A 27,491-nucleotide genomic window follows, 5' to 3' on the forward strand; every position below is an offset into this window, starting at 1 on the left:
CCTCAGTTGCTGCAACCAGCCTCCTGACCCAACTCATATCATATCTAAAACCTACAGTTCTCTGAAGAAAAAAATACTCCTATGCTCCTACCTCCCACTAACAAGGAATTTCCATCTTATGGGCACACAGGAGTAATTTCAGAATGTCAACAGAAGCCTGGTGTCAGCCTGCCCATACCCTCTGACCCAGAGATTCCAGTGACAGTACAAGCATGCTGCTAGTGCTGCTGCTGCTTAGAGATGCTGAAAACTCGCTTAGGGGACTTGTGAAACACAGGACCAGCACAGGCTTGCACTGTCTGCTCCCCTTGGACCCTTCTGCCCACCTCACTGCAGCACCTGAACGAGCCATGCATGCTTGGCTGGGCTCAGCTTTATGGAGCACAGATTTTAAAATCAGATCAGAAAATGAAACTTGTGCAGGGGTACCCCAGTGGTCCCCAAGGACCTTGGGCCCTGACCCCCCTGAGCAGCTAGGTGCTAGCAGGCAGCACTCACCAGCCCCACTGTCTGTGTCAAGTGATTGTCACACATTCCTTTAATGCAGGGAATAGAGGGTTGATTACTCCAATCAGCACAGCCCTCCTGCATCTTGGTTTGCCAGCCAAGCAGCTCTAGATTTATTCCTCCACCACTCAGATTGCTTTTTATGAGAACAAAATCAAGGGAGCACCATAAATCTCTCACATCTCCTGCCCATGTGCACGTGTACGCAAAGAGTGAGCAAATTCACAGGGGAGGTTGGACAGACCTTTTGAGGCACTGGGAGCACTGGCCAGCCCACCCTTTCCTCCAAAAGCAGCCAACAAAAGGTTCTCCAGGTGGCTTGTCAGGCACCTGAGTCCAGATCCTTTCAATGTCACAAGGGGGAGACTTTGGACTCCTTTGACCGAATACCCCTTCTACAGAGCACTGGTGCTGTCTCTGGGATGCCACACTGATGATTTCTACCTTGCTCTGGGAATGTAGAGGGTCCCCTGATGCCTAAACAGTGAAATCTGTTGTTTGGAAGCCTTTGCTCAGACTCTGCAGCGCTGCTGATTTATAACCCTTTGTACAAGCAGCCCAGCCTGCAGCAAGCAGAGAAACAGTACAAACAGCCAGGGCTGTCGGCTTGTACTGCCTTAGCTCTGCTCCTGCCCTTTGTCTTAGAGATGCAGGAACAAAGTAAAGCCTCAGAGAATGGGGGAGAAATCCATGCTGGACAAGCCAAGGGTCAGACCAACCTGGCTGACTGCCAGTCTCACAGGGCATGGCTCTGCCTGTTGAGGATGAGCGGCTGGAACCCAGGCAGGGAAGAGGGATTCATCCCAGAACCAGCACAGAGCTGCTCCTGCCTTAGCATTCATTAGGACTCTGGACAAGTCAAATACCTCTCATGGCCAAGCATGGCCATTGGAAGGGCTGGGAGTCAGGCCTGGTGTTGCAGCAGTCTGACAGCTTCAGGACGCTCGATATCCATCAGGTCTTCCTCAAAGAGACTCCTCCTAAATATGCAGCCCTGAATCCACATTCAGGGCCTTGACATATCCACAGTACCAAGCTGTGGGAAGCTCCAGAAAAGAGTCAGATATGAGCTCCCTGTGGATACTTTCAAGGATCTGCAATTATCCCCAGAACCCAGCAGTGGTTGCACAAAACCCACAGCCCACCCAGCAGTCTCTGCCAGGGTGGCCTGTGCATCAGCAGCTGCATCACTGCACCCCCGATGGCAGAGAACCGGCACAGAAACGACTCCACAGCCACTGCTGTCCATCTGCCTGGGCCAGCCAGCCCCCCAGGTACACCCCAGTCCTTCTGCACCAGAGGCAATCAGCTGCACGGTTCTCCAAGGCAAGCCGTCAGGCCTCTGAGGCCAGGAACAGGCTTCAATGACCCCAATCAGCCTGCCCTAAGGAACAGAGAAAATAGAAGCTGCAGTAAGACATGAGCCACTGTGACTATCTTGGTGGCTGTATCGGTGGCATCCTCAGCTCAAGACAGCTGTTTCCCAGTACTGAGATCACTGCAGTGTTCTTCAGTGCTTCTTTCTTCTCTGAAGTCTATTTTTTTCCCAGAAGTTCCTTAAGTGAACTGCAAACCCTCCAAGTTTGCTTTTCTAAGCAGAACTGCCAAAAAATCATACTATTCTCTCCTTAAAAGCCAGGTTACCTGATGACAGCAGCCAGAGGGCACCTGTCCCAAATCAAGGGCTTCCCTTCAGTCACCCGTGTCTCACCGGATATAAAAACTGCATGGCTCCAAACAGTCCCAGCATCTCCATGGCCTCATTTTCTAACATGGGACCTTTAACAGCATGTGCAGTTCCTGTGCATGAGGGAGCTTGCACTGGCCCCAAGCCATGCAAGCTCCCCTGAGGATGTCCAGCACGCAAGCACAAGATGTGAACATGCATTCAGGCCCCACGTGAGGAGTGCAGGGCCTGCCTTGGCAGTAGAGAAGACAAGCTCTTGTTCTCAGCTCTAAGCAGGCCCCACTTGCCTTCATCCACTGAAGTGCAGAAGCCAAAGCAAACAGACACCACACCTTCACTTGCTGCTTGTTGGCCACAGTTTTACCATCCTCTGAAGAACTACAGCAGCAAAAATCTGCTCAGCACTTACCCACAGTTGCACAAACTAACTCCAGCACAGCTGGCAGAACAGCTATGGCTGTTCAGAGGTGGGGAGCTGGAGTCTGGAGCTGCAAGACCACAGCTTGTGCTCTAGGTACCCACTGCATTCTGTTGCTTAATTAAAGTCTAAGAGCTTACAGTTCCTTGTTAGAGCTCTAGGCCAGTGCACAGAAGTACTGCCTGATCCCATTTTATTTCTCACCCTGCTCTCTTCTACACAGATGCTCATCTGCTTCTTTCCCAAAGCTTCAGGGCTCTTGCAAGGTTGTTTCCTTGTTTTCCCAAGCTCAGTGTGCTGCATGCCATAAAACACACAACTCTATACAGCCTAATTATTAGGAATCACGCAGTATAGCAAGAGGCTATAAGGTTAATGTTTCCTACAGTGTCCCTCTAGACTATGTAGCTTCCAAGTGTCTCACCTGTGGAGCTGGAGCAGACATTAAGGGCAGGAGGTATTCAAAGGCTTGGGCAGGACCGCAGCACTTACCCTGAACTCAGGGCTCAGCAAGCCAGGTGCAAACAGATGTGGCAGTGCTGGCTCTGCCCCCAGGGCTCCCAGTATGCCCCCCCTCTACGAGCAAAGTGAGAGGGGTAAGCAGGGAGGCCATCCAGCAACATCTCCTCATCTCTTCACCTCAGAGCTCATGACAAGAACATCACAGGTTCATCACAGCTTCTAATGCTCCTCCTGATGCTCTTTTGAGGCTGCTTTTAGTTAAGTGCCCAAGCTGCCCCATCTCTGGGCTTCTCCTAAGAGCTGCAAACCTGACAAGACACCTGAGGTAAGCTCCTGGGTGTGGATTCAAAGTAATGCACGTGGCTCCTATGGAGCAGAAAGACAGAGATGCTGCATGGTTGGCCTCTGCAGTGCTCCTGAGGATTAGCATTCCCTGGAGCACAATCACATCCTACTTTCCCCTGCAATCAGATGGACAATCTCTTGTCCTTCTAAGCCTGATGAACTAGCACAGCATGTCAGCAATTCTGGGGATCTGCCTGTGTGATCCAAAACTAGCGAGTGCTCACAGTCCTTCATCAGTGCAACAGCTTGAACAAATACGCATGTGGATTCTGGAAAGAAAACCAGGCCAGTTGCTGGTGCCAGCAGGCAGCTCCCAGTTCCATGGGGATGCTGTGACAGCTCACAAGCTCCAGTGGTGGCTCACAATGCTGCAGGCTGATCACATTTGCTTTTCCAGCTGAGAAAGGCCTGGGGTATCCTGTGCTTACAATCCACAATGGAGTACAGATCAGCCAGAAACCCTGGGTCGCATCACGCAGCCTCTCTCCACACTGGAAAAATTCTGTCTTCAATTTTCCTTCCGAATGATTGCTCTAAGCCCTCATCAGCACAGTCATGTGAGAGGCTGAGACCTGAACAAGTTGTAAGAGGCAGAAAACGAGTGGAGACTCTGCAGATAGTACAGTCCTGTAACTCTGGAAACAGCTTATTTCCAGGTAATTAGTACAAGACTTGAGATCAACAGAAACAAGTATTTCCATAACAAGTGTACAGGAGAGAACTCCAAGCCCCACACCTCACACACAGCAGGGACAGGACAGAGCTCCCCTGCAATCGCCCAGTCTCAAAACCAGCATGTGGCCAGGAAAAGAGCGAATACAGAAGGGGTGCTCCTCGGGACAGTCATCAGTTACAACTGGGACAAGTCCTCACTGGTTCCCCCCTCGAGCACTGGCACTGACTGCACCTAACTTGCAATTTAGAGAGAAGCCTGTCACCAGGATTGCTGATCCCCACATCAGTTCTGCATTCTCACCTGTTCATCATGTTGTTCCTGCTGACCATCCTCAGGAAGCCAGTTGGATCAGTCATTGAGTTCAGTTTATTATTCATCTCCTCAAACTGCTGGTCCATGATATCCCCAGCTTCACTCTCTGTCTCACTGCTGGCACAGGCTCTGTGAGGCAAACAGCGAGATGAAGGGGTCATTGATGCAAGACAGAACAACAGCTTGATGAAAAATGCTTGGCCAGTTTGAGAGAAAATGTTTTTCAAACACAACCTCAACCAAATGCTAATGCTAAATTTTCTCTGGCTTGGTCATCTCCTTCTGTCAGGCATACAAAAGAGTAAGTACCAGCCACATATCCTCCTCTTCCAGGCATTCCTAGAGGTTTAAGGAGTGGCACCCATAGATGGAAGTGAAGGACCCAAATTCCAGGCACTGCAGGTAGAGACTTCTAAAGCTGTAGCACAACACTGAAAAACTGAGTTTGCAGGAAACACCACCTCAGCTCTTGATTTGACTAAGAACATGTGTGAGAATATCCTTCTCAGATTTCCACAATAACTCCAAGCTCTGCATGCTTCCTTCACTGGCAGTGTGATATAGCAGAGGGAGCTGTGTTGCTACTCCTGTTATACAAAGAGGGAAAGCACAGAACTATCTCCTCTATCAATGCCACAAGTGCAGCAGCAATACAGAGAAACAGCCCAACAGTTCTAAATTTCCCATCTCCTGACATTAATACCTAAATCTTCTCAGTGCAGATTTTCCATCTAACTGTTAGCATTTTCTCTTCTTTGTAAAAGCAGAAGGCAAACACAAATGCTGTAGGTACATTTTTAACAACCTTTAATCTAATAAATAATCTGTGTATTATATGGCTCTCCTGGTTTCAGCCAGAACAGGGTTAATTTCTGCAGTAGCTGGGAGGGGGCATGGCCTGGAGGTTATTCTATACCACCTCATGCCATAGGCAGGGGAAAGCACTCTTCTGGGAAGAAGGGGTTCCTTCCTGGTGAGTTAAGTGAGGCGGAAGGAGCAGCAGTAGGGTGGTGTGCCTGTGGGTTGGGCTCAGTGAGCATTTTGCATGTGAATCACTTTCTTTTTTGTACACTTCTGTTATTAATATTGTTGCTGTTACTGTTAGTTTTCTTGTCTCATTGCTGTTTCCAGTAAATTGTTCTGATCTCAACCATGAATTTCACCTTTTGTGCCTCCAATTCTCCTCTCCATCCCCCAGGCAGAGAGGCAGGGAGAGGGGGAGAGCGTCTGAGTGAGAACTAAATTGGGGAGCACCATTCCTAAACCACAATAATGGCACATCACATTTGTACATTTAAGCTAAACCTACTGTGCTACCTACCAAAGCCTCCTCGCATCTCATTTCTGTTTCCTTTTGAGTTCCTGACAGTTTGGAGCCTCTCCTCAAGGGCATGTTTCCCAATAAAGAGCACAGGAATTAAATGAACACACAACACATACTTGTGCAGGGAAATACAGCTGTCCCTCTGTTGCTGTATGGACCACGGATATTTTGTCACTGTACTTCCAGGTCAATGTGACTTATACTCTGGTAAGTCCTGACAAAAGTCAGTCACTCCACAAACACTGAAACAGGGCTAGCTGAAGCACAGACAGGGGGATAAAAATAAAAAAAAAAGAAAAGGGAGGGGAAGATTGTCAACAGCTGCCCCCTGCACATTTTTTCTCCAGCTGCAGGCATGCTTAGCTCTGAGTCCTGGCACAGTTTGGAGTAACACTCACAGTGGGTATTTGCAGCTCCTTAAAGAGGCAAAAGTCCTGAGTTCATGAACTCAAGAAAGCAGGTCACATGCTCTCCCTAAAGAGAGTGGAGTCTGTCCTAACACAAGTTCAACCATGCTTTAAAATCCCTCACACTTCTTTTTTTTTAAGAATGCATTACTTTCCAGTCTAATTAGACCAGCTGAAGGGAACCATTTCCAGCAGTGTGGAACTGAACACCAAAGCAAAGTCCTGATGAGACATCCTGTGTGCACCCACTCTCCAGAATCCTTAACCAAAACCATACCCCTACCATCACCAAAAGTGAGGAAGAAGCTGACATCTCAGTAAATTAGAAACTCATCCCAGAAGCTAAAGACTGAAGGACTGCCTTTGCCAGGAGGAGAATCTGTGGTGACAAATGTTTAACAGAACTGAAAACTGTATCTGCCTGTCTGCAGGGTAAGACTCAACGATCAACACGTGGGCTTGGATGTCACCTTCTGAATCACAGAACTGCTTTGCTCACACATCTCAGTGCTGCAGAAAAACGGAAAACAGTTTAAAATAAGACTAAAACATGCTATAACCTCAAAGATCCAGTGCCTTCACCTCCTCCAGTTCCAGGGGCTGTATAAGAAATCAGCCACACATTTGGCATATACGTTCACTTTGCGCCCGTAGTGAACTAGGCCTGCACACAGCTGGTGTGTTACTAACACACTCCAAGTCAAGCCATGTATGACAACACAGCAAGGTTACAAAACCAGGTGAACTGATGCCACATCCTGATGATGAACTGATACCTGTCCATGGCATTCCCAAAGAACACACAAGGACAGGGACATCGCCAACTCTCCTTTTCAGACAGAAGCATTCAGAGAAAAACTACTTGTAAAGGTCAGCATAGAAACTATTTTCATACTCATGAAATCAACAAAACAAACCAAACACGAGAGAGATCATGAGATTGAATATAAATAAGCAGAAAAACCTGACCTGCGATAAATCCATAGGATAAAAACATAAGAAAACACAGTCGTGGGACCTATCTGAGTAATGGATTGCAGTAAGGTTCCTCTCTCTTTGCTGATGTTCATCAGATGGATTAATTCATTCTAAATTATTTACTCAGCCATAGACACATGGGAACATACTGTGGGGGGTGGAGCTCCTATGGTATTTGCAGTTTTTCAAAGCAAACCATTGGAATAGAATTAATTACACTGGAAACTGTAAGCAGGATGAAATCTGTGCATATACAGTCAGACATGGCACCTGCCTCCTCATCCAATCTATACATCACCACCAAGTACATGGGTTCAGACCTTATTTGCATGTATATAGAGTTGCTTGCCAGTAAAATAGCTATGGATACAAAAACAAAGCCATTTTTTTGTTGCTGCGCTGAAAAATTGCCTCTTTCTGACTCTCAGTTCTCAGACTTCTCAGCCAGTAAGCTCACCCCAGGCTATTACAAATCCAGGTGGGAGAGTGGAAAGCAGGATGTTAGACCCCCCCCATCCCAACTCACCGGGTATAGTAGGAATCCACTCCCAGAGCCTCCCGCACACTGGAGATGTGCTGCTCCAGTGCCGAGTTTGTCAGTGTCTGCAGGGTCACGCTGTTGGCTTCATGGAAGTCCCCAGCATTTTCTGTCAGGCTGTCACCCAGATAATACTCATGGAATTTCAGAATTCCTGCAAGGCACCAGAATCAGGAGGTTATTTCTGCAGGGCAGGAAACAGTGTTGCCAGCAGATGTCTAAGAAGACAGCAGGGCCCCAAGCATTTGGCATTTCCAGCACAACTGGGGCAAAGTGTTTTGTGCCGGGTCTTCGCTGGGCTTCTCCAGCATCTCCAACCCTGCTTTTAAAATCTGGGTTTGTTCTTTGCAGATAATGGCCCAAAGGTACGAAGGCAGAACAGAGCTTTTACGAGATGCTCAGAATGCCTTTACTATTGCAGCACTCATATAAATTATAAACCAGATCTTTCATACAAGCCCCTACTAGAGTAATTCACATTTCAAAAGATGCACATGAAAAACATCTATTAACAGCTTCTGACATTAAGTGAACACACGAGGCTCAAATGCTGAATAAGAGTGTTGTTACTACAGCAGAACCTCCTCACATCACACACAGATTTCTCATTTCACTCATATACATGAAAATACATTCTATAAAAAGAAAAAAGATGGATTAAAGCACGGTAAATTATTAAAAGATAGCATTCCACAATGGGTAAACCAGATAAAGGCCACTCACTGTTTTGCTGAGAATTCAACTATTAGTGCAGATAAAACCTTCCTCCCCTCAGACTGGTCTATGCTTCCTGATGTAATTAATTCTGCAGCCTGTGATCAACAGTAAAAGGCTGCTCTGGATGCCTTGGCAGCATCAATTATTAAACCAGTTAGGAAGAGTGGAGGAACAAAGAATAAAGAAACTCCTCCTGCAGCAAACACAGCAACAGCCAAGAGGCTCTGAGGCTTCCACCTCAGTGGGACAACGATCCTGGGCTGCCACTGAAGCTGCTCTCTGCATCAATGAACAAGAGGTCACCATGGCTGGGCTGGAGTCACTACTGAGGAGCTCCCAGCAAAGCTTCTTAAGCAGAACTCCCGAAGCTCCACCACAGCCCCTCTCCTTCCCATCACCTGACAGAACCTCAAGAGGCAGTCACAAACCCCCAGGCTCAAAAACTGCAACTGCTTTTCTACAAGACCCAGTGGGCAAGGAAGAGACTGATCATGAAGACCAGTGGCAAACCCTACACTTGACCCGTATAATTTTAATAAGCTCAGCTTGATAGTGATACTGTAGAATTACTGGCATTTTATTGTGCAAACTGCAGGCCTGAAGAGCCAATTAGTGACTGGATGCACAGCAGGACAACCCCATCTTACATTCAGACATGCAACTTACAAACTACCCCCAAAAAGTTGCTCTTCCATCGTCTTTCAACTCATCTAAGTCAGGCATGTGTGAGTGTTTGCTTTCCTTCCAGAAGTATTTTTCATGCAATCTAAATAGTGCGTTTTATCTCTTTAGCTTTGTCGTGGTGAAGGGCTGCAATTATTAAATTATATCCAGAAAGAACTCATCAAAATTTACAGTCATCACTTTATTAGATAATGAACAACAGCTGTCTGCAAAAAGCAATCCTCTTCAAATTAATCCTCCTTGCTCCTCTGTGATAAGTGTTTCCACATTCATGGGAGGATCAGGCAGCTCAATGGCATATCAGGAAGTGGGGATGCCCTTCTGTTTTCTGAAATCCACTTCAGTGAATAAGTGTCAAAAGCTTTGGAAGGATAAAGCATAAAAATATAATTAAAGTAGAGATTCTTATGTATAGAAGATTCTCACAGAGCCAACATACTTGGAATCTCATTACTGCTCTGCTCTGCCCTGTGGGAAATACATACAGAAGGAGGTTGAAAAATGAAAATATTAAATACTTGAAACATTTCCATCTCCAGGTGAAATCAAAGCCCTGAATAAGCACTTCTGTGTCATTATTGCTGTGGCTATGCCACAGTTTTTAGTCTATTCTGCTTTAAGGTACTAGACAGAAATTATTCCTTCCTACATTCACACTGTTCCCAAATTAATTTCTGGCTACAAATGGTACAATTCTCCCTTTGTAAGGCCTGTTCCCAGGCTCTCCTGTCCAAAAAGGAGCTCACCTGCCCCAGGAGCCAGCAGCCAGCTGTACAGATAACCTGCAGCCAATGAGTAGTAGAGAACAAGTCCCCTCTGGCCATTCACAGTCTCCAGGACCTGGTCAAGGGTCACTGGAGAATAGGGATCTGAGTCCTGCTGCCCGGTCTGACGTTCCACGAGCAGGTCAGCAAATGCCCTCGTTCGTCCTCTCTCTGCTACTGCCAAGGCCTCATCGTGGTGACCTAAAAAGACAAAGCCATCTCTCAGACCTGATACAAGTGTGGTCTGCAGGGCTGTATGCAGGGACAGGGACAGCTGCTATCCCAACCCCAACTGAAACCTGGGGAAGCAGAGTCACTTATTTCCCAAAAGAGCAGTCTCTGTATTGGAATACAGTCCCGCAGATCAGCTTTGCTGCAGGCAATAACATAACTAGTCACAGAAAGGCAAATCAGTGGAGGAAGCAAAGCTGGACACCCCTATTGCTGCCCTGGCACAGAAATGCTGTGCAGTGCAAAGGACGAACTGTGAATGCCTCCCTGCACCTCGTGGCATGAGCCTGAGTTCAGCCTCAGCATCTGAAGGCACCTCTTACCCAGACTGACAAGCACCCGCTGCAGGGCCTGATAGGAGGATGTCTGCAGGTCGAAGAGTGACAGCTTGTAATCTGTGCTCAGCTGCACCTCGTGTCGGATGGTTTCAAACAGTGCAGAGGCCCGGTAGAGCTGAGAGGGAAAACAGCCACAGTGAATTCCTGACAGACACAGCACAAAGCAGTGGCTGGGAAGGCAGGAGGATCCAGGGCCAGCATCCCCTCCAGCAGGGGAGGCCTGGCTCAGACCCTTCCTGGGACACACCAGACATTTCCTTCCTTAAGGACAGGAATGACCCAAAGGGCTTGGATGCCACAAGCCCTTCAGCACAGGGCAGACCATGGTATACCTGGTGCTGGGACTCCTCCAGGTTCCCACTTGCCCAGAGGGAGAGGCCAAGGCCGTGACGGATTTTTGCTTCATCTTCTCTGCGTCCCAGCTGTTCTGCCAGTCTCAGTCCTGAAAAGGAATCAGTGAGAGAGTGCCAGAGGGGAGAATGGGCTGTGGCAGCCTGGCAGGCTGCAGCCTCAGTCCCACAGGGCTCCTTTGCAGGGACAGCCATGGAGCTGCCCACACTGGGACAGCAAGCAGGGCAGGGGCAGCACCAACATGGTGAGCAGGACAGTGCCAGTGCCAGGTAGATGCTGCTGGCCCTTGCATTGGCACTAGCCTGAGAGGTGTCTCAGTGAGACAGACATTTCCACAGATCAAGACCTCTCTAAGCCAAGTTAAGGTGCCATCCCCTGAGATACACCCAGTAAGCCCTTATCAGGGCTTTCAAACTCTAAAAGCCACACGAATAAACAAAATCACACTGAGCTGCCAAACACTGCCAGAGAAAAGATGCCTTTTTACACATTACTGGCTTGTTTCCTATCAGCTCTCCCCAGCGTTCTGGCAGGCTCTGCATGGCTTATGTGCTGAGCCAGAGCACAGGGCAGGGGCCTGGCCTGAAACGACTTGAAACTCCTTTCACTTCCAGCAGCATGTTTTGTGTTGTCCCCGCTTCCACCATGTCCCTGCTGACAACAGGGACATCTCCTCTGAGGCACCTCAGGTTTCCCCTGGCCTGGGGAGTAGGGCCCTGGCTGTCACCATGCAGCTCAGCAGCAGCTAGCATTCCCAGGCTTTGCAGGAATTCTGCAGTACATCAGGAGAAGGAGCTATGTTTCATTTTCTCCCCTTCCAACAACATATTGGAATCCTGCCAAGGTCAGTTTCAGGAAAACCAGACTAACTGATGTAATTAATCCTTCTGCCTCCAGCTTCGTACACTCCAGCTATACTGCTCATCTGCTCCATCAGAGCCCACACCTTGATCAGCTGGAACCCCTTGAAGCAGCACAACTGTCAGGCCAGTGCTGACCCAGCTCAGCAGTGGCAGATGGTTTCAGGACACCTTGGGCTGAACCTCCCTCACCTCCCTACCAAACACCACTTGTTTTCACTCACAGTTTAGAGGACACTCACCCACCTGGTCTCACTTCCAGGTGAACACACAAGGAAAAGCCAGGTGGCTACCAGCAAGGCATACATCTGTTTGAGTCTGAGACCTCTCAGGATCTCAGGACCTCTCAGAATCAGAGGGATCCCCTGTGGTTTTCCCTGAGTCAGTTCCTGGAATGCAATACTGTTTATAGAGAGTTTTACACCTTCCAGGCTCAGGCACAAATGAGGTTTACACAGAGACTCTGCCAAATAGAGTCCAGATTCATGGTCTGAGGCAGCTGAGATGCCCCCAGGTAGGCACAGATCATGCTTTCTCTACAGGACAGTAGGAAGGCTCCAGTGGAGATGGCACACTGACCCTATCAGCCCTCGGACAGCTACTCACACAGATGCTCAGCAGGAGCTATGGATGTCTGCAAGAGCTTCTGCATCAAAACCACTAACAAACACATCCTCTTAGTGCCACGCTCACAGTACTTCACCTCTCCATGTCTTCAGGTCTCCCTTCCACCCCTTCGACCCCACCACTGCATGCTCTGTTGTACAACTAAGCCTCTTACCTTCCTGCAGATACATCACAGCCTGAGAGTAGTTCTGTAAAGCGTGGTGAGTCCTCCCCAGGCTGCTGTAAGACACAGTTTTGGCTACGAGGTCGTTCATTTGTGCCGCAATGCTGAGGTGCTGCTCCTGATAAACCACTGCCCTCTCGTAGGTGCCCAAGGACTCGTAGGTCAGGCCCAGGTTGCCGTAGGCCCGGCCCTGGCCAGCGGGGTTGTTGGTCTCCTCAGCGATCTGCAGGTCCAGCTGGTGGTACTGCAGGGCGGTCTCGTACTCGCCCATCTGCTGGTAGACCCCGCCGAGGCCACAGGCAGCGTCGCTCTCCAGGGCTCGGTCCTTCATCTCCCGAGCGATGTTCAGCTGCCGCTCCAGGCACGAGATGGCTTGCTCATAGTTTCCCAGCTGGCTGTGCAGGCTGCCCAGTTCCCCATAGGCCTGGGCTTTGTTAAATGCCTCCCCCAGCTCATGTGCCACGACAAGCCTCTTCTCAAAGCACACCAGAGCCTGCTGCAAACTTCCCATAGCCCTACAAGGGAAGAAAACAGCAGTGTTTATTTTCCCGGTATTTCCTTGAGAGAAGATGTTTCATTGTTTCCCCTGGAGGCCAGCTCAAACCTTTCAGACAGAGATGAACGCTCCCCCCAGGAGACATCCCCACCACCATCAAATCAATGGTGCTCCTCCTGCCACCCCATAAACCTTTCCCCTTCTCCGCACAGAGCAGCATCAGCTTCATTATTTGAGCTGGCAGCACAGTCTTTAGCACCCAGAGACTCTCTAATTCACTCCTCTGTGCCTGTGTGCAATGGCTACCAAACACACCCCATCAGTAACACACTGCATCCATCTGTACTTGTACTTCACTAGCACACTTCACTGAACACACGTGCAGCTCCTTACCTGTGCCCACTGCCCAAGCCTCGGTAGGCCTTGGCCTGATCTTGCATACGGTTCAAGCTTTGAGCCACAGACAGGTACTGTTCGTAATACTTTATAGCTTCCTCAAAATCTCCCAGAGCCTCATAACAATCTCCCAGGTTCCCATATGCTCGTCCCCGATCTAACACGGATTCATTCCCACTGAGCTGCTGCAGCATGGCCAGCTGTTGTTCAAAGTAGCCAATCGCTTCCTCCATGACATTCATGTTCATCTTGGTAATGCCCATGTTACCGTAGACTTGGGCTTCGATGCTGGGGTCCTTTAACTTCTGCCCCAGCTCCAGCTGTTCTTCATAGCACTTGAAGGCCATGGTGTACTTCCCAAGTGACATATACACTGCAGCAAGGTGACCATGTGCTCTGCATTCACCCGGCATATCCCCCAGTTCCTGATACACCTCCAGCTCCTGCGTGTGGTAACCTAAAGCCTTGTCACACTTCTGTACCATCCTGTATGCAGAGCCCAAGGCTGCATAGGCACTGGCTTCCAGTCTCCTGTCCTTAACATGATGGGCTAAGCTCAACTGCTGCTCATAAAATTTTATTGCACCATGTATGTCTTTCTTACAGACAAAAATATCCCCCAAGTTCCCCAAGGCTCGGAATTTGGCCTGGGAATTATTCAGAGACTGTGCCAGGGACAAGAGGTACTTTTGACACTCCTCTGCTTTGCTGAAGTCCATCAAGGCTTTGAAGGCCAGGCCCAGGTTGCAATAGGCCTTGGCTTGGCTCAGCTTGTCATGCAGATCCTTTGCTAAGGCAAGATCCTGCTCATAGTACTTAACAGCTTCCTCGTAGTTCCCGAGGCAATAATGGGCATAGCCAAGGTTGTGGCAAACTTTCCCCTCCCCTTCCATGTCCTGCAGCTCTGGGGACAAGCGCAGGTACTGCTCGTAGTACGGGGCCGCCTGCACGTACTCTCCCCGTGAGCAGTGGAAGTTTCCCAAATTGCTGAGGGCCCGCGCTTCGCTCTGGATGTCCCGCAGCTCCCGGGCAATGTTGAGATGATTTTGGTAGTGCTGCAGAGCACGGTCATGGGCACCCAGCGCCTGATAGGCAACTGCCAAGTTCCCGTGTGTGGACGCCTGAGAGGCACGGTCATTGACCTCCATGGAAATCTGCAGCTCCTGACGATGGTACTTGACAGCCTGGTCGTACATGCCAAGAGCGTTGTAAGCGTTGCCCATGTTGCCGTAGGCCCGGCCCTGGGCCGCGTAATCGCTCAGCTCCTGCGCTATGGACAGGTGTGTCTTGTGCAGCCGCAGCGCAGTGTCATAGTCACCTTTCATCTGGTGAATGATTCCTGAAAAACAAGAGAAAGGAGTTCAATGAACACAGTCCCCTGCACTAACCCTCTGGAGCACCTTGCACATCCGGACTCCCGGCAGCCCAGCCCTTTCCCTGGCTCTCCACCCCAGGCAGCCCCATCCCTTTCCCCACAGCACCAGGCCAGATGTGGCCCTGGCACAGCCGACAGGGCACAGCCCTTCCAAATAAACTGCCTCCTTGCTTCTAACAGGAAAATACCGGGAAAGGTTTTGTGTTACACACGAAGCACACATTCACAACAACTGGACAGTTTGGCCTTATAAAATAGCTTCTTTTTTTTTCCATCAGTGATACCTGGTGGCTCCAGAGCTCAGACTCAACACAATGAGCAAGACAGCATTTGCAGCTGCTTTTCAATTTCAGTCAAATCATCTTGCATTTGTTATGAGACATGGGAATAGGAGCTCTGAATCTGCTGATGGTATCACCTATTCTTCAATAAAACTGTGCTAATAATGCTCATGGCTACTTTGCTAACACTTGTGAACAGGCCTGGAGGTGCAGAAGCCACGGAAGGAAGCCCTGCAAATGTTTTCTGACATTAACTGCAAAAGTTTCAAGAGAAAATATCTGGCATCTTTGGGCAACATGGCGAGCATGTGAAGACAGACACAGAAGTTCTCTTAGAACTGCAGAGAGGCAGCACCAAGAGACATTAACTGTGTTCTATTAATAATGTGCAGCGTCCTCTCTCCGTTGCAATGGGAACTGCAGAGGCTGGAAAGCCATGTCTCCATGTGGAGCCTGGGTGTTTGGAAAGATTGACAACCTGAGATTTCTGGTTAAACTCCACATCTCGTTGTGAAGGGCTGATAGCTTCTGCCTCACCCTCAGCCCATCACCTTCTGCTCACCATGGCCCAGAGCACAGTGTATGTCCCTGCAGAGCCCTGTAGCAGCTGGGCTCCATTACAGTCCATGTCTGCCCTGCTCAGCACTGGGTAGTACACTTAAGGGTGCTTTCCATCTACATCAGGGAGATGCAAACAGAAAATGTCTGTTGCTTCAGCAAAGAGGCCAACTCTAACATTCTGGCCTGGAAACACACATTTAGATACATTTTTTTTGCCTGTCAGCATGGCTATTTTGACAAGGTTTTGTTTTGCATGTGGATTAGATGAAAGAGACAATTAAGACTTTTTAATTGGTACTGGATGCATTTTAAACAACAGTAATAGTCTCAACAAGAACTGCATGTTCTCTTTCTCCAGTATAACTTAACTCTGACAGAGAAGACAAAAAATACAGCCAAATAACAGCTGAAACGTGAGACCCCGCACTCAGACGCAAGGAGAACTACTCTAACACAAAGTGGGGAGTGGCTGAGTCAGCATACCAACTGAAAGTTATACTTAGGCTTAAATCCAACACAGAAAAACATTCTCTGCTGCACCAAAACTCTTTTTTCTTAACGAAAATTTCTGGAATTACATGATGAAAGCATCGTTAAATCCAAAGCTGCTGTTAAGATTAATAATGACATTAAGATGAATTTTCTGGTCCCGACTTGCTAAGCTGGCCACAAGAACTTTTGCCCCACAAACCTATTTTGCCTCACAAATCTGCCCCAATTTATGTAAAGGAGGAGATTTGCAACACTAATTAAAAAGCTGGGACTCTTTTGTTTTCCCCAGTTTCCCTTATCTTCTTATTCAGCTCTTGAAGACTCAGCTACTAAGAGAAATTAAGTAATTCATCAAGTTCTTTTCAATTACCTGCTGTTGATAACATCAGAGTACAATTAGCATCTACAAATGAACCAAGTGCCAACTGCCAAGCAGAAACAGGAGCTAATTTACCGCGTGGGGCAGCCTGCAAGAGCTGGGATTCAGGGACTGCCAGCAAACACATATTTTGTTATCCCAGCACCAGCCCTGCTCTGCCATTCCCAGCCAGCTGAGAACACATCCTGAATGACAGCTGGAGCATCAGCAGCACAACTGCCACAGCCATGGCAGAGATGGAAACGTATCCTTGGTCGCTTCCACATCTGGTGCTGTGAAGCAGCAGCAGGACTGGGCTTCACTTGGATGTAACTCAGTCCCTCCCAGCCTGCCAGCAGCACGCCAATACCGCTCCTTAGGAGAACAGAAGACTCCTACGCTCTAATAGTTCAATATGTACATTCTGAAAGCAAACTTAGTTAGGATTTGACCCATATGTCTCCCAGCTTACAAGGCAGCAATATATCGACATATCCAGCTGACAAGCTCCCAAAGAAATGGCCAGGTAACAAACCATGTCACTACTTGCATTAGTGCAAAAATTACATTTATTTCGGACTCCTGAAGAGCTCCTCAAATGCATTTTATCTTTTCATTTCCCTTTTGCTGTGAGTTTGTGCTTTCTAGTGCCTTTCTGAGGAATTTAATAATTGAACATGGAATACATTACAGCAGCACACAATCTGCCAAGGGCCTGTTTAATTTATTAAGGCAGTCTGGTGAAACTGGGGTGACTAAGAAGACAGCACAAAGCGGACCTCCTGCGTCCTGGCAGCAGCTCTGATAGTCTCAGCATTCCCTGAAAAACTCTGCTCCATGTCAGGGCCTTACCTAGATTGGAGGAGGCTCTGCCTTCAGCAGCTCGGTCCTGCAGGCTCTCAGCAATGTGCAACTGCTCTTCATGATACTGCTTAGCCCTCTCCAGGTCCTGCATACATCTAGCTGCATGGCCCAGGCCAGCATAAGCTCGCATCTCAATGGCCTTCTCCTCCAGCTCCTGGGCCAACTCCAACACGTAGTTGTGGTAGGACATGGCTTTGTCAAAGTTCCTGCGGTAGTGGTAAGCACTGCCCAGGTTGCTGTAGGCTCGAGCTTCCTCCCGCTTGTTCCCCAGCTCCTTGGCGATCTTCAGATGTTGTTCATGGCACTGCACTGCGTTTTCGAAATCCCCCATTGCAATGTACACTGCTCCCATGTTGCCCAGCTCCCGTGCCTCAGAGAGCTCGTCTTTGGACTGCTTGGCGAGGAGCACACACTGCTTGTGGCTGGCCAGCGCGTTTGGGTAGTCCCCGATGGCCGTGTACACGTGGCCCAGACTGCTCAGTGCCGAGGACGCTGCCTGCAGGGGTAAGAGAGGCAACGTAAGTACAAGTGTTCATGGAAACAAGTTGGATGGCCCCAGTCGTAGAAATCAAAACCACAAGAGGCCATCCTGAAGAAAGAATGTGACTACCTGCTAGAAAACCAACTCTCTGCAGTTCTAAACCCCTCAGGGCAGCTAAGGTGGAGGCAATGGGAATGTATGGGGTTGAGTTAGGAAGGCATGCATTGGGTTACCTCTTTCTCTAAAGTGTGCAGTGTGCATGTACCTGGCAGAGGGCAAGGACAGCACCTCAAACATGCAGAGACCATTGAGGAGATGGAGAGAGTGATTGCTGCAGAAAACTGCACTCCGGGAGCAACCCCAGCTTTCCACAAAGCAGTGCCTCCTCCATAGGCAGCCACACCTCAGGTCACCTCTCATGGTTACTGTAGCACCTACACCAGGTCCTGCTAACTCAGCAAACCATCCTGTATACGGCAGCTCTCAGGAAAGCAGATAAATAATGATAGTCACCTGCAGAGAACACTGCAAACAACTCTTCACACTGTAAGTTCACATCAAAGCAACAGACTCCTGTGGACTGAGAGCAAAGCAGTGCCAGAGAGACAGCAGCAGAGTGCCCAACTGGACACAGGCACACTGCAGGCTGAGCCACCACGAGGATGCTGCAGTCTCTTCTCTCCATGCTTAACAGCCATTGGATACCTGCTGCTGGAAAACTGACACACTTGCAGCCATCACTCAACTGGGAGGAAGGAGATACCTCTGCAGTTTATCTTGCAGTACCAATAGGCCATTGCAGTAACCAACATCCTCAGGTGCCTCTGCTTGGCCAAGCACACCATGCTCCAAAGAGCACAGTTCTTATTGTGCAGCATCAGGGTCCTGAGCCCCACACAACCTTGGGACTGCAGCAAAGACAACAGCATTTCAGCAGCTGGAGCCTCTGTCCCTTGGGCACATCTTACCTAAATACAGCTCTTTGAAAACCCGAGTTCTTACCACCAAAAAACAGCTGTATTTAACAAGACAAATTATCTGAGAATCAGATTCTTATGCCCACTGCATCTCCTAGGACACAAGCCTGCCTTCCACCTGGCAGAGCCAGAGCACCCAGCCAGGCAGCAGGGCAAGGAGCCAAGGGCAGGGATGTGTTCCTCCTGCCCAACACGCACCTGCTGCTTCAGCAAGGCTGCTTGCTCCTGTGTCCTGACCCTGACTCCTCTGCAATTTCTCCATGTGCACTTCCTTTGCTACCCAGCTGCTGCTGTGACCCAATTCCAAACCTCCAGAAAGGAGCTGTCAGGGTGAGGGCAGCAGCCAGCCAAGGGCTGCAGCTCCCAGCGGGCAGCACTGGTGGCAGCCCCAGCCCCTCCTCGGTGCAGGCTGGACCAGCTGCTCCCAGTGCAGACACAGGCAGAGCTGGGGAGGGGGTCCTGCTCCATACTGGTCAGACTGGCCACAGGCTTGGGGCGTTTTGGAGCAGCTCTTGAGCAGCACGACCAAACTTCTTGGCTGACACCAGCGAGGGGAAGCTCTTACAGGGTCTGAGGGGGCCTGTTTGGAGGTTGCTACAAAACCAACATAAAAATTGTTGCTCTGAATTTTAATCCATTTTTACAAAAATCTTCATGAATATTAATATACACAGAGTACTGAGTCATTTGCAACCTCACTAGGGAAAAAACCTGAAAGAAACAGATACGTGCAGCCACCTTGCTCAAGCCCAGACCAAAATACTGGCCCACTACAGGCCTCAAGGTCCACTGGAGCTCCCTTTGTCCTGCTGGTGAGCAATGAGCCTGCTGCTCTGGAACAAACCAGCAGCACCACCAGCAAAGTCAAACCTGGCACAATGCAATCAGAACTGATCCAGCCTCAAATAGTTCTAAAAGACTGGCCACCAGCAGCAGGAGCACTTCTGGTATTAATGGGAAGAGAATGGAAACGTCTTTCTGGAAAAAAAACAAGTCAAGGAAATCTGGTGTCTTCTGGGGCTGCTAAAATAAAAAAAGTGGACATCCATGCATGCAGATTGCTGAGGAGATGAGCTCTGGCAAAGAGCCATCAGGCAGAGACTTGGATGATGTAAATGGGCTATGGCTGGGGAAAAGAGGCATAAATGGAAAGCAGCAGATCTCAGACTGTCTGTGCACAAGAAAAACCTGACAGAAGCAGAGATTGCTCATACCGCACATGGGAAGAAATCTTTAGGATGTCTCCTAGAATGGGAAGCAGATGATAGGAATTCAAAATTTGTGAGGCTGGAAATGTTTATTCCCAGGGCTCCTAATCCCTTTGCTCAAGAGCATGCCCAGGCTCACAGTAAAGACCTAGAATGAAGGGTACAAGCTTGGCAACCATTCTCAGGGCATGCAAAGACACCTGGCTCACGTGCTTGAGTGCCTATGACTGGATTGTCCAAACCAGGATGTGGGAGGAGGGCAAGTGAAGCAGAAAAGAAAAATAAGTAGAAGGAGACAAAAAGAGAAACAGAAAATAAACAGTGAAGGGTTGACAAAAAATAGCCCAACTTGATTAGAAAGCTGGGGCTGTTTTCAGACTCTGGGCTGTGGCTCACACAGACAGTTAGAAAAAGCAGGAAGGCCACCTCTACCCTCTGATGTGTCCTTCACTCCAACATTCCTCACATTTTATTCTGCAGCAGCTTCCACTGTTACCTGATCTGAGAGCAGCACTTCTCAATCCTCTTGGAGTCTGCATGAGCAGAGCCCTGTGACACTTCTGGCTTTCCCAGGTTGGGGTTGGTTCTCATGTGCAGCAGCAATCTTCCAGCAAAATCAGTGCTCTCTGTGCTCTGGGGGCAGTCAGGGGAGCTTGCTCTTACAGCAGTGTTTAAGAACAATTTAGTGATAACATCTGCTGGGGGACTCCAGTGGCTCACTTCAGGGGGTTAGGAACAGGATTCCAGAAGATAAATTCATCACTGTATATTTAATAAAATTCCCCACAAAACAGGATCCAGTGGGAACCTCAAGTGACTCACACACTGGGCCAAGAGGGATGGGGTGTTCCCACGTCACTGGCAGAAGAGGCCCAACGTGGTGGGGAGAGCACAAGGCTGACACATGTGAAACACACCCTAGCTCTGCTAGCACAGACCTCTGCTTGGTGGCAGGGTGATGGGAGACTACAGCACCATACCAGGGGGGTTTGCATTAGCAAACAAAGAAAATCAATGCTTTATATATGTGACAAAGACAAATTTCACAGTGGGGGTTGCTTACACCTCCAATTAAGCAATTTATCACTATAATAGAAAGCAGATTCTTCTGCCACTGAGCTGAGGCACAGAAGGGAGTTCTGAAACAGGTTCCTAAGTGCTCTCTTTTTCTCAGGAGCAACAGCCAGCTCAGGTTTTTCAGATGAATAAGGCAGTCTGATGTTAAGCAGATGTGCATCACAGAATGACCACTAATAGGGACCTGGCAACTTGGAGAGGTGCCTTCCTTAGGCATTTCGTTTTTGCCAGAGAATGGTCATTTCCCAATCATGTTACATTTAAACAAGTCTTCACCTGACTGCACAGCCTGCTTAAATAAGAACACACTATAATCATTCTAAAATACAATGGGAAAATGCTTAGCCTGGTATCTCACTCTAAGGTAGCCATAATCCCCAAACACAGACACCGATCAGGACTGATCAGAGATCGAACATGCCCCCTTGCATGCTGTTTCTCTCCACTTCCCCTCTCCCTCTGGGCATGGGGTAACAGTAGCTTGACCCTGAAGATGCAGTGGCACTGTATCCAGCAGATCAGCTATGCATATTCATCACAGCTGTACTGGGAACAGGAACACTTCTATTAAGCCTCATCAGTTCCTCAAAATCCACCAGTATTCCACGGTCCAGCTTGAAGAACTACTGATTTATGCACTAAGACAAGTCTTACACCCAAATACAGAAGGTGCCCCATCAAAATTCCAACTTGTCCTTTTCTCCTCCCTCAAAGGCGAGGCTGATGTGCCAGTGTCACATCCAGCTTTTCCCTTTGTGTGCCATGCTTTTGAAAATAGGAAAAGAAGAAGCAGGCAGTATCTTCCTCTTATACATGATCTGTACACAGAAAGAAGGAATGGATTTGCTTTTAGGTAACTAGTTCCTGGGGGAAAAAATACACTGAAATCAATACCCCTGTCAAATCCAATTTATTTGTAGAAGGCCTCAGTCTTTTACAGAGACACTATCAAAGAACAAACCTCAAAAAAGCCAAAGCCATGGAACAGAAGCACTAATATGTGAAAGCCTGAAAGGAGCTTGTAACTACTCCTAACTGAAAGGGAAATAACCAGGAATAAATGACACAATAGAAAGACTCAAAATATACAGCAGGAAGAGACGGTCCCAGTCCTCACTCGATTAATGGGTAAAATCCACAGCTCTGCAGGTGTCAGAGACCTGCTGCTCATGATAAAGGCTGCCATGGGCTGTGCTGACAATCACACTCCCAGCCCACTCTGTCTGTGCTTGCACAGGAAAATGGTAGTGTTTCAAAGGACTTCTCATTCTCCCTGTTCCATGGCAAAAGCATCACACAAAGTAAATGAATCCAGGCAAACCTGAACAGCACCGTGGCTCAACTGCCAAGCCATTCACAGTCAGTATTCTTCCTGAAACCAAAGGCTTCAAAGGGAACACTGACTTTCAGCTGCTCGTTTGGAGATCAAAATAATGCTGCTCCAGTGGAAAATCCATTGACTCCACCTCCTCCATTACTGTTTAGGAGCAAGGTGTTCAGTTCTGCCTAGAACACTCATAAAACCAAACCTGAGCTAATCCCTTAACAGAACTGCAAACAGTTTTGACCAAGTTAGTAGGGGTTTGATGGAAAGCAGAAACAGTGACTACCCCACACCATTTCTTGAGAATAAATGTGCCTGTCACTCATACTGACCAGGCTGTTCACATTCACTGTGGGAGCTGGAGGAACACCCCTCACTGTGCAGTGCTGGGGACCCAGGGGTGGGGGCTGCCTTTCTGGGTGGGCTCTGCAGTGCTCCACTCATTCCATAAAGAAGTCACATGAAATACAGCTGCCCAGGAACAGTTTAAATGAGACCTCAACTTCAAGCCTAAGCATCACCTGGGGTTCGTGTATCTTTACCCCAAGTAGCCCAAATTTGTTCGCTTTCTGAACATAGTCTAAAAGGCTCCTGTGTGCAATAACTTAAGGGAGGATAGCTGACTTGACATGTTTAGTGGTGATGTAAGAAAAGAAGCCCTCATTTAAAACCACAAGCTCCTCTGCGATGGTGACACTGAAGAGTGACTCATGCCCTGGTCAAAGTTAGTCCTGAAGAATAAGCCAGCAAGTCACAAACTTGGATCTCACAGGTCCCAGAGCAGTTCTTTGTGCAGGCAAACAAAACTCCCAACTCCTACAGCAGCATGTCAACTTGTGCCAATCCTTGCCACTCTTTTTCATAAGCTGGACACCTCTCACTGCAGGCTCAATACAGGGGAGAAAGCCTCGGCTGAGGTGGGCCTCTGGAAACCCAGAGAGTGCTGCTCCTGGAGCCGCAGCTCTTGCACAAAGTTTCTGCTTCATTTCTTTTACTGCAGCCATGTCCAGGCCTCAGCAACATGCTGGGATTTGCAGTCACTGTGAGAGGAAAGTAAAACCAGAAGACTGTATTTTTTTCAGCTAAAATCCATGTGCTGTGGAGGTCAAATGGGGACATTTAAAGGAGATCCTCAGGAAGTATTACATTTCCCTCTTGAGTCACAAGTCCAAACAAAACAAAGCATATGGCCTTTTAGTGCATTCCCAAATTTCCTGCACTGGTCAGATTTCCCTTTGTTCTGTTTAATCCTATCACATTTGAACCAGACTAACCTATATGAATCCAGTCAAGCTGACTCTAAAAAAACCTGCTAAAGACAGAAAGAGAAAGGTAAAAAATTTATACTCTCTGATACGTATCCAATTGCTGATGGTCAGCTACTAAGGTTGATCACATCACTGAACTCATCCTCTCGGCCATGCAGGTGATTCAGGCTGAGCTGTAATGCAGCACTAGTGCCCTGCAGGACCCACAATTCCCAAATGAATTCATATGGCAAGTGCTCTCCCAGCAGCTGGCACTCAGCCTTCATCCACTAATTTCTTAACCAAAGCTCTCAAGTAGTTTCCCAACTCTTCTCTTAAAAAAGCTCACAAAGAGGAATCTCTTTGCTGTTTGATACACCCTAAAGTCATCATTCCTGCACTTCTATTAGCAGTGGCTGCATTAGCCACTAGTACAGATTAGCAATTAGCAAAGTACTCCTCGATCTGTTACTTACTTCCAGTAAGATGTGATAAAGCCATAAGAAATAAGGCAAATTCTCCTCTTACTCCTTCCTGTTCATATTGCTACAGGCAGCAGATAACCCACTTCTGGTAGACAACTATGTAATAAATTATTTTGAAGCAGTGGCTTCACTACAGAAGAGGAAAAGGGCCAGAAAAAAGCAGAAAGCAAGTGCCTTCTCTGCTGGTTTTCTGCAGAGCTCTGACGTTTATTGCAGCAAACACTACTTTCCTCCTTTTGCCTCCACAGCCTGTCTCTGACATCTTAGTCAATGTTTTCATGCATGACAAACTGCTTTAGCCTGAAGACTATTTCCAATTCTCATTTGTGAGGTATTTATATCCTGTCCTCATTTTCCAGATTGTTTGCAAACATAACAAAGTAACTGCAGTCTCAAGATTTTCAGATTTTTCCTTTCTGAAAAATGTGGTAGACCCAGGGCCAGACCATCTCTTCATACAGCCGAGTGCCACACGCATCCCATGGGCAGGGACACTGCAGTGGGCTCCCCTGAGCTGCAGTTCATGAATGGCTGGGATTCTCCACACTCCATCTGAGACTGATGATAAGGAGCACAGCTGAGGAGGTAAGTGAGCAGCTGAGGGATCACTTCAGGATTTACAGTGAAAAAGAGACAAAGTTTACCCCATGAGAAATTCTATTTTAAAACACCTGAAAGCCACTTGGATGCAATGGAAAAGGTCAACTGCTATGTAAGTGAACCCATACAAAGCTAAATTCTGCAGAGAACAGAACAGTGACTGACCAGCCCATCCCACAGGGCACACATGAGAGGCCACAGGACCTTTGCTGGGCTTCAGTGAGCTGGTGTCTACTGAAGCCTCCCAGGATGGGCTAAGCCATGCCAAGCCAAGAGAAGGCACAGCACAGTGTACTACAATGCCACAGAAGCCAGGTAGCTCAGGTATGGCTGCAGAGACTCAATTGGTAATGATGAAAAGCCTGCCCTCACCTTCTACACCAGCCTGAACAGGTATGGGAGAGGGAGGCTCACCACCCTCTCTGGAAGCAAAGGAGCAGGGTTTCTGGCTGCTTTATTGTCCTCACAGTCCCACTGTAGAGGGTTATGCTCTTTTCCAGGTGTTCTCCTGGCCTTCTCCACCACAGACCCCACAGGTCCTATTTTAGGAAGAATGGAGTCCTCCTGAAGGACAGCTCTGCCACTTCCGACTCAGTCTGTGTTCCCATCTTTTTCTTATCTAACTCAGCAGAACACAAAAAAAACCAAAACACATTCTGTTGCCCCAAACCATAATTGATACAATTCAAGGAAAAAACTGAATATCCTTACAGGTCTGCTATCAACTGAAGATGTGGCTTGACAGATCAAAGCAGGGCAGGAGGGACACCTGGAAAGCATTTCCCCTTCCCCTCAGGAAGGAGCAGAAAACCTTGGCTTTACAGAATTTACAGATTTCATTAGAAAGGAATGATCTATCTTTCCCTCTGCATCTACTTCTGGAAACAAGGTGAAATTTGATCTTTGACTTGCACAGCGTGGAGCTGCAGTTTACCAAATGTGGAGCTTTATGCTGTTTCATTGCTTTGAAGGGAAATGGGAAAAACTACCAGAACTGCAAACCTAAATAACCAGCAGTGGCTGAGCTGCTCACAAAGTATATTCAGACAGTTGCAGAATCTGCAAATTCCCAAATGAATCCAGCCAGGGATTATGTCTGTCCCAGTAACCATATTCCCCAACGATCCTCCTCCAGGGATGCACAGTGGCCAGTGGTCCCTGCCAGCTCCATGGCAATGCCCTCTGCAGCAAGAGCACCCAGCCAGCTTCTGGAGCCTCCTGGGCTGCAAGCCCATGGTTTCTCTTTACAACAGGACTTTCTGCATTCTGATGTTTCCCCTGCCACACAAGAATCTTCACAGATATGTTGGAGCAAGGTGACAAAGAAAACCCACCAGAGTCTGCTTAATAAACACCTTTCTTCTATGCCACTTAACCACCCAGTTCTAATAATCATCTTCATCATGCCCTTCTGCTGCAAAGAGTCAGCCTTTCTGAACAAAATCTGCTGAAGCTGGAAACATGAATTCTGCCTTACATCTGCAATCGTTTTAAAAAGCATCTTGAGACAGTAAAACCTGGCTCATCAGTTACTGAGCATACCTGCCTGCTGCAGAAAATTCCCAGAGCCACATATGCTCATGGAGATGTCCAGGGGCAGCAGCCAGTAGCCCCAGACACAAAGGGTCAATAACAAGAGGGCACTGAGCCACAGCAGGTCTGCACCTACTCCTGCCACAAATAGCTGCTTCTAGAGGGAGGTGGGGGGAAATCCCTTTAAAACTGGGCCAGGAATGATTGCTGCAAGCTGTTGGGCACCACAAGCCAACCCAGGGGCAAGATGGCACTGACAGTCTGTCAGCCTGTCCTCCACTCTCTGCCCTTCTCTCAGCAACAATCCTGAGAAAAGGGGCAGCAGGAAACAGCCTTGAGGCACTTGGCTACATCTTCATCCTAGTCCCAGGGAGAGTCCAGAAGCACAGACAACAGTCTTCCTCACTCAGCACCTTCTGTTCACTCCCAAAGAGGGACCCTGCATCCTAAGGAAAGCCCCAGTTCAGCTCCAAACGTGCCCACCAGCCAACACGCAGGAGCTGCCAGCGCCCAGTGGCTTTCTGGCAGCAGCATCCTTCCCAAGAGCTCTGTGCTGGCAGCACACTTTCACACAAGCATTCATTTCATGGTGGTTACTTTATGATCTTGCTGTACTGCCCTGCTATTTCTGAACAGCGGGGCTGTAATCGAAGGCGTCTGAGGGCCCAGGAGAGAAGGGAGCTATTACACTGCGGAGTCCTGTGGTGTCCATGGCCTCTGCATGGCAGGATTCAAGCACAGCCTGTGTGAGGGTTTGGACACTGGACCCAAGAAGGGGCTCCACAGCTTTCCCTTTCCTGCCTGTTTCTGCTTGTCAGCCCTCAGAGCTCCAACACTCAAGCAGTACTTCTCTAAATTAAATGCTTTGGAAGGAACCCAGGCCCTTCCAAACGATCAGTAAAAAGGGCCACTCCAACCCATTCCAAGAGATAATGCACCACTGGCTCTACCTTGGCACTCTGACCTCATAGAATGCCAAATACAAGACAGTTCTGCACACCTGAGCAGCAGCTAGCGATGAAAAGGGACACAGGGCACTAGTGTTACAGGCATCACAAGCTTTTACTTTTACGTTTTTACTGCATTCTTTCCTCTGATCCTGGCATAGCTCATCAGTTGCATCACCCTTGTTTATATTACAGCTTGTGATGTGGCATCAGCACACGCTACATGAGAAGATCACATTACCTGGTGCTAAAAACAAAGCAATTAATTAGAGTACAAACATAACATTCTGCACCTCCATTATGTGCAGGCTTTAGTCCACTCTGAGAAGAAACAGGCTGCAAGTTTCTGCTGCTCATCAGAGCCAGCTTCTGTGACAGGCAGAAGACAACAAGCTAAAAT

General features: G+C 48.3%; 1 protein-coding gene across 4 annotated transcripts in view; it reads right to left on the minus strand.

The window, feature by feature from the left end:
- TTC28 (tetratricopeptide repeat domain 28) overlaps positions 1-27,491 on the minus strand; it is a 115,090-nt gene that overhangs the window by 17,795 nt on the left and 69,804 nt on the right. For all 4 annotated transcript variants that reach the window (XM_027652424.1, XM_027652423.1, XM_027652427.1 and 1 more), the window contains exons 5-12: positions 17,201-17,708; positions 13,279-14,620; positions 12,381-12,904; positions 10,721-10,830; positions 10,374-10,503; positions 9,802-10,020; positions 7,643-7,808; positions 4,396-4,536 (exon numbers count right to left, since the gene is read on the minus strand). In XM_027652424.1, the coding sequence (XP_027508225.1) occupies positions 4,396-4,536; positions 7,643-7,808; positions 9,802-10,020; positions 10,374-10,503; positions 10,721-10,830; positions 12,381-12,904; positions 13,279-14,620; positions 17,201-17,708 (3,140 nt within the window). The remainder of the gene's footprint in view (positions 1-4,395; positions 4,537-7,642; positions 7,809-9,801; positions 10,021-10,373; positions 10,504-10,720; positions 10,831-12,380; positions 12,905-13,278; positions 14,621-17,200; positions 17,709-27,491) is intronic.

The sequence above is a fragment of the Corapipo altera genome, unplaced genomic scaffold (assembly GCF_003945725.1).
Source record: "Corapipo altera isolate COAL_440 unplaced genomic scaffold, ASM394572v1 67, whole genome shotgun sequence".
Taxonomy (NCBI): Eukaryota; Metazoa; Chordata; class Aves; order Passeriformes; family Pipridae; genus Corapipo; species Corapipo altera.